Genomic DNA, 13,371 nt, shown 5'->3' with positions numbered 1-13,371 from the left:
TAAACCTCTTCCACTGTGTAGTGCCACTCCTCTTCTTGCTTATATACAAGGATACGGGACTGCTAATAGCGAAGGAAGAATGTCGCACTCTGCCATCTTGTTGAGATCACAAAATATGAGACCAATATAACTCAATCAATGAGCATCTCCAAGCGAGGTGTAACATATCCGCACATGGATGATGCACAATGCTTCGTATTCCCTCTCAGTGATATAAATACTGGGGTCTCAAAATCAAACAAAGAAGCCATGGCGTTCAAGCAAAGTGAAGCCCACAAAATGTTGGAGGAACCAGGAAGAATCCTGCATGCGATATGCTCCTTTGTGTACTCCTCACCACTGCAGCAACGCCTTACTCCACATGATGCTGGAAGGAGGACCGTCTATTGTTGAAGACAGCAGCCAGGCTGCTCATGTTCAAGAGAGTACATCAGCACTCCGGAAAGGGTGTGAGCCTACCGATGAATAAACTAAATAATTAATTAATCCATCATAGTCGAGTCAAAGGAGACAACTGCATTAGCTCCTTCCTCTTTCCTACAAATCGTATGTTCGTACACCGCAAACTTACATTTTTCTTATTTTGAGAGGCCTCTTTGACCACAGCACAACACACAATGTGAGAAAGCAAGTTTAAAATAGTAATACAAAAAAATAAACATTTGGGGTTTGATATTTTATTTTCACCGTAACTGCTAAAGAGTGTAAATAAACAGTCTTTATACAGCCCACAAACACCTAGCCTCGCTGGAGTCTATATGCAGTAGGTAGGTTCTTTAAAGGGCACTCACAGCAAAAAAACTAAGTTTGCTAAAATCCCTTTTACTGATCGGATGAGGTTTGCAGAGTGGATAATCTGAAGAGTGCCACTAAAACCAAAGACAAATCACACAGAAACAAACGGTCAATGATTTGCTGTCAACAATGAAAAGGTAAAACGAAAGTTACAAATATTTACCTGAGAATGTATGGTGCTGTGATCCACATGTGACTCCCCACAGCCAACATAGGAGCATCCTTTCTACACCAATGAAAGTAATACAATGTTAGGAGGCTGCATTACGTCAACAATATTAAGAGTAGGTCAACCTCTAGAAGCAAACACCACAGCCACATACAATGGTGAATACATTCTTAATGCATCTTACCTCTAGACATGCCCATAGATTTGGTCCACTGACTCTGCAGTCCCGACAAGTACCCTAACAAACAAAAAAGGGAATAAGAACTATTGATTTGAACTATAGTGGTCGCGCAGGCAAAGTTTAATTTACAAGCATACTCATATTTGTTTCTAAAACAAATGATCTTTTTTGAATTTTGAGAAAAAAACAGATAAGCAATAATATTGTTGCACATCAAGGTCCAAACACAGATGGAGTAAGCATTTCACCAATAAGATCATACAAACATAATTAACAGCCACCACCCACTTCTCTCCTGCTATTGTGTAATTATACAGGTACATTAATGTCTTACATGACCAAAAGGGTATGCAAGAAATTAAATAATAGCATGTCTACCCAATTTTCAATTGGGTCCTCCCTCAAGGGGCTTGTCTGTGGGGGACCTTTCAGGTCAGCAAGCATAGACGCCCAGGCTCTGAGGTTGTCTTCGAATTTATCATCAATGCGAACATTCTTCATAAGGACTTCTTCTGCTACAACCCATTCAGTGACTTCTCTGATCCAGTCTATAAATATTGGAGGGTCAACACTCAACCACTTCATTGCTATTCATAACAAACTTCCTGCTAAGATTTTTAGCAGAGGGGGACGGGATCAGACCCAATACCAAGTGCATTTCTAACAGTATCTGCCACCCAGAGGCCCTATTGATGTTTTCCAAGATCAACCGTCAATAATGCTGTGTAATCCAAGAATCATGTGTATACCTGGGCACGGGTCGGGATGCGTAGGGTAGATAATAAGTAAAGTCTTGGGCGAGAGGTAGGTTTGATGAATAAAGCTATATTGAATTAATTTAAATCTGGCATTGGAGCTTTCAGTGCGAAACCCTTCATGAATACAAATCCAATCCCTCCCTAATATTGGTTCCGCTATCATCCCTTCCTATTTGGCATGACCTTCGAGACTCCACCAGGAGTGCCTCGCATAGCGCTCTGTAAAGATGTGAAACTAAACTTCAGCCTCCAGCCATCTCTAGCAATGTGGTTAACGTCTTAGAAGAGGGTGGGACAATCGGAAAGGTGGCCTATGCCGCAGTAGAGTTTTATATATTGTAACAATTGACCCTTGCTGAGTGCAAAGGGTTCCACAGCCTTGGCCACTGGAATAAAACATCCCTCCAGGTAGAAGTCCCCCAGAGTGGTACAGCCTCCCATCCACCCATTTCTGAATCAACATAGATTCTGCTATCAGACGAAAAGGCTATAGAATTCAGAGAGTTAAATCCAGGGCAGAAGAAGCATGAAGCATAACCATTCTTCATGGGGCATGCTCAATTTTAGGTATGGCCAATAAACAGCTTTAGCCGTCTCTCAAGCAATATTTAATCAGACAAAAATGTAAATAAAAAATACATACACAGACACACACAGGACAAACACACACTTCGAGTCAGCCCTAACCATGCACTGGTCTGTTTAATGGTCATTCATATTGTCCTTCTACCCACCACATTTGACAACATAAGGCAATGGGCGAGCCCTCTTCAGCCACTGGCTGTTTTTCACTGTGAGTGACAGCACTTTTCCCAAAAACACATGCATATCTGCCTAAAAGGAAGTGCAGGGCCAGTGAGCCACTAATTTCCCAATGCATATAATTTCCATTCATCATCCTTTTTTATTATTTACATCAAACAGCATGGTCAACATTGTTGTTATGTTAAATCAGTAGACACTGATTTAAGAAGTCACGGTTCTCAGTGGGGAACACAGAGAATGGGAATAACGTGATCAAAGCGAGGAAATGATTTGCATTGAAGCAGCAATGATTCTGCACCTGCTGTGGTTGCTGAACCATTTTCAGTAATGTTAATAAGGGATAGAAGGAATCAAAAGGGATCACAATGGCAGAGTAGTCTTACCACTCCAGATCTCTGCCAATGCAGGAGAAATAGACCAATGTAACCATTACAAACAAGAGACAATCCCCATAGCAGGACTGGCTAAAATGATTGCCCAGAAACTGCTTCGGAAGCAGTAGAGTATGACTGGTGAAGTATACTAAAAGGATCAAAAAAGTCAAAATCAATACATTTTTGATTAACAATTTACTTGTGTTCAAAAAAGCATCAACTGACATTGAATTCTCCATCCGTCTATGAAAGAGGGGCTTCGGGAACCCTCACACCACTAGGGGAAACGGCTCAAAGGTGGACCTCAAACCAATGACCAAATACCCACCTTATACGAAAATGAATAGAAAACCCAGAATAAGACCCCAGGACAATGAAAATGGGGAAGGAGTTGGATGAAGTATTGTCTAATAAAGAGTGGGGGGAAACTCAGAGAAAGGGCGCACAAGTTTGCTACAGATGTCCACTTAACAGAAATCCTATATAAAGGTATTGGCCAATCAGTAAAGAACACCAGGAAAGCCTGGGAAGGTGAAAGGTTTCTAGGAGTGCATCTTGCTGGAGATGCTACAAGGTGGTGGGGAGCCTTCTCCACCTCTAAAAGTAAATGCCCCAATCTGGGAATATTCTGGGAAATGGTAAACAACTATGTGAATAGAGTTTTCCAGCCAGCTCCCCATGGACCATGGGTGGTCCTTTTGAGCAAGCCATTTCCTTCTTTAGATCAACAAAATTAGTCAGGGGGAAACAACAGGTGATGGCCCTTGTGACTGCTATGAAGGAAATATTGGCTCTCTGTGGGTAAGGTCAAGGCACCCACACATTCCACCTAGGTTGCAAACATTTGGAAGACCCTAGCCATGGAGAACCTAAAGCTTTCGGTAGACAACAGGCTCAAGGCCTACGACAGTACGTGGCAGCCATATTTAAAGTTGCTGCCATATGAATTCAGAGAACTTTGCAGCCCAAAGCACTTCAATGTGCTGCAAGAGTAGATGACATGCAGGAGGGAATAGACAACAGATACCTCACCACTCTAATCCTTATCAAGACATAGGTTGATTCAGACCTTTCAAATGAAGCGCAGTACAATTCACAATGCTGTTTGTTTTACAGTAAGCAACAGTTTCACTAAAAAAATAATTTGTTTAATTTCAAATGTTTTTTTTTTATTTGCAAAAGAATGCATTTTAAGGTATTATCTGCACACACAATACAAGATATATTTCAGTGACAATTCAGCACTGAAAATTAATAAGTAACTAAAAGTTAACAAGTCCAATATATGAAGAATACTAAGTTGTTTACTTTATATTGGACATGGAAGCACATTTTCTGTAATAGCCTGTTTTCCTATGCCCAATACCAGAGCTAGTAGTATGTTGTGCAAGCAAGGGACTAGTTACTTAAGCAAAAAAGACGAGAAAGAACTTGATATGTGTGATGTTAGTTTACAGCACCGACTGATATATCTGTCTAAAGAAACAAGATTTGAGAGCACACCTGTTTGGGTAAAAAGTTCATGTATAGCAGTCTGTGATATGAGTGGTCAGATTTAGTTACACACTGGGGTGCCGTTATGAAGGGTCAAATTCTGCAAATCTCCACTTAGTCTCATAGTTGGTTGGAGGAGGATGCTGTGCAATATCAAGTGGGTATATTATTTTGTCAGCTCTCATCGTGAAGCACAGATCCTGCCAGCATGTGAGACGGGAAATGAGTCTGAATACACCACATTTAAATGTATTAAACTATTTTCTAAAAAAAATATATATATTACTTTAACACCCATACTCCAGGATAAATCCAACAATCATAAGTCTGACTAGGCCAGGAAGGAGATGCATTATATACCTAAAAAAAAAAAAAAAATTATAGTGAAGTCTAGTTTAAATTGGACGCTCAGTATCTAGCACGTGTGATTGTAAGAAAGAGAAAAACAGCAAATGATGTAAGTAACTGTTTTCACCTGCACAGTACCCACACCACTTCCTGTCAAGTAAGATAAATTTGTATAGTCTGTTGGGAGTACAGCAGGCACTGTGGGTCATCTACACTAAGCCAGAGCAGGGGTGATATCGGACATGTGTGAGGAGTAACAAATGGAATACCACGGTTTATGAGAGATAGTGGGAAGATTATTGTGAGATCGGAATGCATCAGATCTTGTTTAAAGTCTATCATTTAGTTTAGATATGTTTAGGAATAGCAATTTGTACAATCTTGTCAATACGGCTCCTGGATTAGAGTTTTGATAATGTAGCAGAAAGATCAGGTCTGGATTTGTTCATTTTTAAGATTGCAGACTTTATTTTGAGAAATGTACATGTCTTATGGTGGATTAGTTCGGTAAATGTCTGGGGGAAAATTGAGTGCCAGACCCTGACACTAATGGGATCCTGATGGTGGCCCAATTCTCCAAAAAATTGTTTTATTTTGAGTTTGATGTTTTGGTTATGAAATAATGACATGGAGGTAGGTCAAGATAATGGTCTCCTACATCTCTTATCTAATTGTGTTAGGGGAAATAGCGTGCCCATAGCAATGATGGATGAGTGTTCAAGACTGACTTGATAGGTAGAGTAGATGGCAAGTGGAAAAGGGTAACAATGTCTTATTAAGGGTAGTCATATTGATGACTTATGGTTATCTGTAGCATACCCGCATGTATCCTGTTGTGTGAGGGATGATGCATTAGATCAATGAAAGTTGGGCATGTTGAGACATCCCATCGTTTTCAGTTAATACTTTTCGTTTCTATGATTTCTAGATTTCCAGAGAAACTGGAAAATATATTTGTCAATTAGTTTTAAAAATGCATTTGAAATTCCTATAGAAACCACACTAGTTAAAAAGTTCACGCAGCGGAATCCTTATTTTTATGATGCTATTTGGTCCCATCATGTTGTGAATTTTGGCTTTGTGCTGAGTAGATCTTTGATCTTATTTTAGTAGATGTAGGTTTTTTCATTATATGAATGGATTCATCTAGGCTCTTCCCAAACCATGGTTCTAGATACTTAATTATTTACTGCTGCCACTCTAGCCCAGGCTCGCAAATCAGGGTTAAGTCCAGCTGCTGAGAGGTAGCACTTCAGTTGTGTCCTGATCTAAGGAGTAGTCAGGGACCTTGGCATACAGGTTAATGTTATCAAACAAGGATTGTATCAATGTGTCAGTTTTCTGTGCAAAAACGTAGATATGGTCTACATATGCTGCATCGTTATTGGTATTGATTTGAACAGGATGCCACTTAAGTTGAGATACTTCTCTGTTGATTTAAGTAATGGTTCAATGGCCAACAGAAACAGTTAAGATGACAGAGGACCTCTGTGGTGTGTGCCTTGCTTCAGACGGTAGTAGTGGCACTATGAACCTTAACCTGTACAAAGTGAGAATTATTCTTACCTCACCCACTGAGAAATTAAGCAGTGCAGAGCACAGAAAGATACTTCGTCAAATACCTTTTCTGCATCAAATGCCACTGCAGGCTAAGGCAGAGTTTTATCTTTTTCTAGCGCAAGTCCCAATAGTCTTGCATTATCATTTGATAGTCTATTGTTTAGGAAGTCATGTTTGATGGCTTTATCATAGAGGGCAATGACTCTAGTCTTGTCACCAGTGCTTTTGCACTTGCAGTTGAGATGTGAGTAGCCTTCTAGCTGAAGGTTGTTTTATATGCATGCAGTAAAACAGGTGTGGTATAATAATGAAGATGCAAGGTCATAGCTTGTTTGTATAAATTATTAGCATAGTCCACAACAAATAATAAAGTCACTAACTTGTTAGATCCAGTCACAATTTCCAATAATGACAACTTGAGCTCACCCCTGGTAGCTGTGACACAGAGCAGACTGGCTTAATAAAAAAGTGTAATGCAATTAGAAGTTCAAAAGAGTCACAAAAAGCAACACAATAAAAAAATCCCACCACACTTTACAAAATAGAGAAAATGTAATAAGCAAGATAACACCAAAATGACAAAACAAAATCAACAAGGAAAACAAGATATAGAAACATATATGTGAAAATAGAACCAAAAAAGTGCAAACAACCAATGGCAGTCAATGGTCACAGTAAACTGGGACCAGGGTGTGATTTAAGGCTGACTGCGATGGAGCACTGGTCACATACAATAAGTAGATGTGCCCCTCCAGGTCTTGGAAGCAGAGAAGTTAAAAAAAAGTCTCAAAGTTCCAGACTGATACAGAAGATTGTCTTTTTTCTGAGTAAAAACTCTTCTCTGAATGGACAAACCTCAAATTAAAGTAAAATCAGTGGAACTTCCAGACTGGTACTTTTCGATTTCGGTCCCTTTAAAGCTCTGGATCAAGAATTTTGAAAAAATAAGTTCCCAAACTTCTTTTGATGCCCCCAAAAATGACAGAAGCACACTTCAAAGGCCCCCAGGACTTCACAGGGAGCACTCAGAGGGTCTCAGACTGTGAGGCAAAAGGCAACAGCAAAGTCCAGTCCAGGTCCAGTTGCCACTAGTCAGCTACGATTCTTCACAGGAATGTCCTCTTCTGCTTTGATAAGTTCCTGTAGCCACTGAGGGGTGGGGGTATCAGCCTTGTGATCATCGGAGATATTTCTTTCCTTTGATTTCAAGTATAAAGCACTGTAACCTCCTTGGGTCCTTCTCATAGGTCACAGATGCCAAGTGCAGCAGGTTCAGTCCAACTGCTTTCCTTTCGCAACTACAGCAGTGTTGTAATGAAGGTGCTTTGGGGTGCCACATTTTTGCTTGCCAACAGCTAGTGGGTGGGGTGACTCCTGGGGACCTCCTAACTAATGGGGAAAAGTTCCTGGGGGCTACCCTACCCATTTGTTCAGTAATTCCTTGTTGGAAAATGGGTTATTGGTAAGGGCAGGTAGGTACCTACACTTAGCAATAGGCCACTATCCTCCACTAAGGTCCAGTTAGATCTAAAGAATTAAACCCAGCTCAACCATTGGTAGCTTGGCAACGAGCGTCAAGGCTTAACTTAGGAGACAGAGTTTAAAGCATTCAAATATCACAAAACAGTAATTAAATAAAACACAGGAAACAGTTCAAAAATCCAAAACCAATTGATGAAAATAGATTATATTTTTATCTTTAAAATGACACAAAAACGAATAAAATCGGATAAGGGGAACCGGAGATATGAATTTTTTAAGAATTATTGTTTTTTTAGCACCTAGAAACAAAAGCGCCAATCGGGTCATCTGGTTGCACCTCGACCGGTGCAAAGTCAAAGTTTAAGACCGACCGCGATGGAGCCCTGCTCGGCTACAGGCCGCGGGAGGCCTCGGTTACAAGTTTACCTTCACACTTAGTCTCTTTTTCGAAGATTTTCTTCAGCGGGACGAACCTGCCAGTCCAATCCGACCTCCTGGAGCCCTTCTACGGATACGCGATGCGGGAATCCTCGGTGGAGATTTTTACCTTCGGACTTAGTCGTTTTTTCGAGGTGAAAATCCTTCAACCGGGGTAAACCTGGATCTTGATCCGACGTCCCTGGAGCCCTCATCGGATACGCTGGCTGGGAGGTCCCGGTCAACTTTTTACCTTCGGACTTAGTCTCTTTTCCGGAGATTTTCTTTACCGGGACGGACCAGCAAATCAGGCCGGGTCGCGGTTGAGGAAAGCTGGCTAGAGTTGCCGTGGCGGGTCGGTCCCTCTATGGAGCTTTTTTTTACAAAAGTTCTCCAAACTTCTCTAAACTTCTGGGGCTTCTCCCAGATGTCCTTTTAAGGTTCTTTTAAGGTCCACAGCTCACCCCAAGGGTCCAGAAGTTCTGAGATGGTCCTTGGGGGGTGCGGACTACAACTCCCAGAATGCACCTGGCGCAAACTCCTTTTTGGCCAGTGGCCAGCTGGCTGATTTCTTCAGGAGTTGGTGCAGGGGACTCTGGATAGCAATTTTTCACCTGTAGCAAACAGGGAGTCCCTCCTTGAACCAGTTGAAGCCAGGCAAAGTCCTTCTTGTGGTGAAGCCCAAGTGTGCAGCTGGTGCAGTCCTTCTGAGTGCAGGTTCCAGGTGCAGGCCAGGGGTCCAGCAGGTCAGTCCTTCTTCTCCTTTGGTTCTTCCTTGTTGGAATCTGATGGGGATCTGAGGTGTGGGTGCAGGTCTGCCAGTTTTATCCTTGCTCCTGGGTGAAAAGCAGGGGGGTCCTGATTCTCCAATCAGGTGCAGGATCCTTCCCCCTGTGATGACCACTTCCTGGGAAGTGTGGCAAAAATCAATCCCAGGAGGCAACACTCTCCAAAAATCCATCATGGCTGAATCTGATTTTTGGAGGTTACATCTGGCTGAGCTCACCCACTGGTGTGGCTAAAAGTCATAAACACACCCCTCTCCTGCCCTCTCCTAATCTAATACAGGGGGCACCTAGTTGACCGGGGTTGCAGAATGTGGGGGTGTTGCTGGTTGCTCGAAATGCCCTTCTCTGCCTTTGAAGACCAGTTTGGCAGCCCTCCCCCTTCCTGCCTCACCATCTGCTGAGGGGAGATTCCCTCCCACAGGCACATTCCTTTGTGTGAAGCCAGGCCACTTCACACCTCATCAAGGCAGCCTGGCCAGGCTGCTAGAGGCTGGCCAATCAGAGCACATCAGCAACAACAATGCAGGGCTGAAATTGGCAACTTTTCAGGTAAAGTTTAAAACTCTTTACCTGAACAAGTTATATTAAATCCCACAACTGGAAGTTGTGGGATTTATTACAACAATTAATTTGATATCAAACTCTTGGTATGCATCATTTAAGGAGACTTTAAAAATTAAAATAAAGTCTCCCCATTCTAGCCTATGAAGGCCATTTACTACAATGAGGGAAAAACGAATTTGGTTATTTTTACCTCACCAGGGCTTATAAAACTATTTTTATAAAGTCCCTGCTTATAGTTACATGGCACCCAGCCCTAGGGGCACATAGGGCACACCTTTGGGGTGACTTATATGTAAAAATAAGGTAGTTTGAGACTTTGGAACTACTTTTAATTCCAAAGTCGAATTTGCATATAAATTTAATTTAAAAGCAGCCAGCAAGGCAGGTCTGCCTTTAAAATGACACTGGGCACCTCAGCAGTGCACCTATGGGTGCACTATCTATGCTGTGGTCCCTAAACCTACATGCCCTACCATATACTAGGGACTTATAGGTAGGTTAACTTAGCCAATTATAATTAGCCTAATTTGCATATCAATTTTACACAGAGCACTGGCCCTGGGACTGGTAAGCAGTACCCAGGGCACATCCAAGAGTCAGTAACCACCAGTGCTTGTCCAAAAAGTGTGGGGGTGACCAGGGCAAAAATGAGGACTTTCCTACATACCTGTTTGCCTTGCTGCAAACAGACCCAAATTGCCATGTGCCTGGGCATTTTAAAGATGGCAAAAGTGTTTGGTCACATTAACCTGGGCTGGGGGACTGAGTGTGAGAATCATAGGGAAATTACCAGTATCCTCCCAAAACTTAGACTAAAATCCAGTTTGAAGCAGGCACTGTACACACAACAAAGCCAGAGACAGGCGTCTGGTAGGACCAAAGCAGGGTCCTTCAGCAACCTGGCAGAGGATACACAAGAACGTTCTAGGAATCCTGTTACCTCCCTTTTAAGTGTGCCCCTGTCAAGCAGAATTTGACAGCATGGTATCAACAGGATGACCACAGGCCCCAAACTAAATATTCTGTGGTGTTCAGAAGAGTCATCTCTGCCCATTCAGGTGAGCCTGTGGTTTTCTCCTGGTAGGAATTTTGCATCTCTTTCACACCTATTCTCAAGCTTGAGCAGTCTGGGAGCTAGCAGCGCCTTATGATAATTAGTCTTCTTATAGTTCAGGCAAGTAAAGGCAAAATTTCTACACAATCCTTATACTGAAAAAAGAAAAAGAAAAAAAAAAAAAAACACTTCGCCACTGAATTGGATTTTTAATAACTGTTAAAAATAACGGTTTAATTATTTATCTAGCAGTTCTCATTCTCGAGATACAGTATTAGCATTATTATCAATACTCTGATTTTCTACATAGGACAACTAGGCCTGCCACAGAGAAAATAGCTTATGGGCTATTGTCACTATAGGGGCGACTAGACAGACATACAAAATGGGTTTTTACCCGTCAATAATTTCTTTTTATTTTTGTTTTTTTGTTTTTTTTAACAGTTAGCACTGCAGGGTTTACAATGCAGCAGTCAGGCTACTACGGTAGATGTGAAGCCATGTTTCCCTTTGTCACACTAGTGGATAGCACAATATGTGCTGCAGTCTACAAGTGACATTTAACATTTCATGGTATGGGAGTATTTTCGCACCCCATACTGTAGCCTAACAAACAGAAAATTAGCCAATTAGGGATTAGTCAACTTCTACTTTTAGGAGTCAAAGCACATACAAACCACAACAATAAAACTGGGGGTGGGGAGCATGCAAAAAGGGCCATTTTTCTCACACTGCTCTACAAAGTCTCTAGAACCACAGATTACTGTAATATAACCTAAGTTAACACATCACAGCAGGCAAATCAAGCTTCATCAATACTATATAAATCAACTTGAACACATTTAAACAACAAAATACATTTAACCCATATTGAGTGTTTTTGGTAACACCTATGAAAAAGAGGTCCCATCTTGGCTCTTAGGTAATCATATTGCGCACCAACATATTTTACAGAAATGTCTCTAGGGCAGAAGGTTCTCGGGCACATGACTGTTTTCCCTGTGTAGGTTACTCTAAATATGGATAGACCAACAAAAGCTAAAGAGATGTTCGAATCTTTCATCTTTTTCATAAGTAGAAATCTTTTCCCCTACCGTGGCGTTCATAGTGTAATGTTGCGAGATCCCTATCTTGCAGTCATTCAATGTGTTCTTTGGGATTTATTTTAGGTGGGTTAGAATTTGTTTCACATATTAGGCTCTTGAATATTTCGAAATATTCAGATTTTGTGAGGCCAACTCGCTAAAGGTTTTTGTTGGATTGTTTCTGTATATTGGCCTCGTAATTTTCCAAATTGCCAATTCTTAATTGCACTTCTGTTATCCTACCATAAGATCTCTGAAGTCTTTCCTCATACATGTAATCTTGGCTTGCGTAAGGTCAGTGTTGGCCTTTGTTCCTTGTGCTAGTTCAAGAAGAGCATCAAGTCTTTGTAATATCAAATGCATTGTTTTAGGGTCTACTTTGCCTTCAATCAGCAAGCCTGAGATTAGGGGTTCTGGTTTTGTTCTCTTCTGATTTGCTTTCACATCCCTATCCTTTAATCGCACAATGGTGGAAGTGATGGCCTGAATGATTTTTTAAAGGGTTATTATGCACTGCAAAACTGTCTAACAGATGGGCAAAAGCTATGTGTGCTAACAGTGCACCCCGGAACTGTATTCTTCTACTTCACAGATACTATTCGGGCCATGCCTTGCTTCCTCTTACAATCTCTTGCAGGTGCTTGCATATTCCTAAAAGCTCCTATAAGCTCTCTCAGACAGGCAAGGTCATCTGGGATTTCCAAGTAACCACACGTCAGGATAATTTTCTATATGCATGCACATTACCATTCGTTACTATCAATCTCTGGTGGGAGATAACTGAAAAAACATTAGACCTGGTCTGTTTAACAGCTGCCATTTTCCTGGTGTGAGAGGAGGGGGGATGTCCCTCGTCCATAGCATTTAGACTTCGATTCAAAAGGTTGATCATATGTGCCAAGACAGAGGAATGAGGACGGTTCAATTTCCACTGAAGAGGAGATGTGATTCAACTACAGTACAAGTCAGGGTCTACAGCAAATGTACCACTGGTCGTGCAACCAGACATCTCAAAAATAGCTTTCAGAAGCCGAATAGCCTTAACAAGGGCAAGTCACTCACAGCACTGTGTTGTCCTGCATCACTTCCCCCATAATGGACAGCAAAACGAATAGGCATACCCAGTCTTCACAAAAGTGTCTATTTTCTTTAATAAACACTACTAAAAATCTGCACGGAAAAGTGTTTTGTTTAATCATTTTTTATTGGAATTACACATCAGAATGCACAGGACGCATTATACCTCTACATTATATATTATAAAGAGTGTTCGGGAAAAACTACAACTATACACTTATTGTGGGTCAGCCATACCTGCATACCAATTTTCTAGAAAGAACCTGGTGGCCATGGGCAGTACGGTGGAGGGAGGTTATCAGAAAATGAGAACATTATACATGCTGAACTTGTCTATGGTGAAGCACTGTCCAAAAAGGCCCTCAGACGTTTCAAAATACCAAAATATCTTTGGTCCATGCCTGTGATGTCCTTGAGCCAGTCTCTCGTGACAAGGAATCTCTCATGACAGGGGGAGGAC

The 13,371-nt window shown here is 41.5% G+C and overlaps 1 protein-coding gene across 3 annotated transcripts in view; it reads right to left on the bottom strand.

Annotated features, from left to right (window-relative positions):
* The window catches only part of USP33 (ubiquitin specific peptidase 33), a 399,453-nt gene that overhangs the window by 344,664 nt on the left and 41,418 nt on the right, over nt 1-13,371 (bottom strand). For 2 of the 3 annotated variants that reach the window (XM_069232248.1, XM_069232249.1), the window contains exons 3-4: nt 1,149-1,202; nt 959-1,021 (exon numbers count right to left, since the gene is read on the bottom strand). The exons of the other annotated variant lie outside the window; for it this stretch is intronic. In XM_069232248.1, the coding sequence (XP_069088349.1) occupies nt 959-1,021; nt 1,149-1,202 (117 nt within the window). The remainder of the gene's footprint in view (nt 1-958; nt 1,022-1,148; nt 1,203-13,371) is intronic. 3 annotated transcript variants of the gene reach the window in all.

Source organism: Pleurodeles waltl, chromosome 4_2 (assembly GCF_031143425.1).
Source record: "Pleurodeles waltl isolate 20211129_DDA chromosome 4_2, aPleWal1.hap1.20221129, whole genome shotgun sequence".
In the NCBI taxonomy this organism is placed as follows: domain Eukaryota; kingdom Metazoa; phylum Chordata; class Amphibia; order Caudata; family Salamandridae; genus Pleurodeles; species Pleurodeles waltl.
This window is presented reverse-complemented; position numbering and strand designations above follow the sequence as displayed.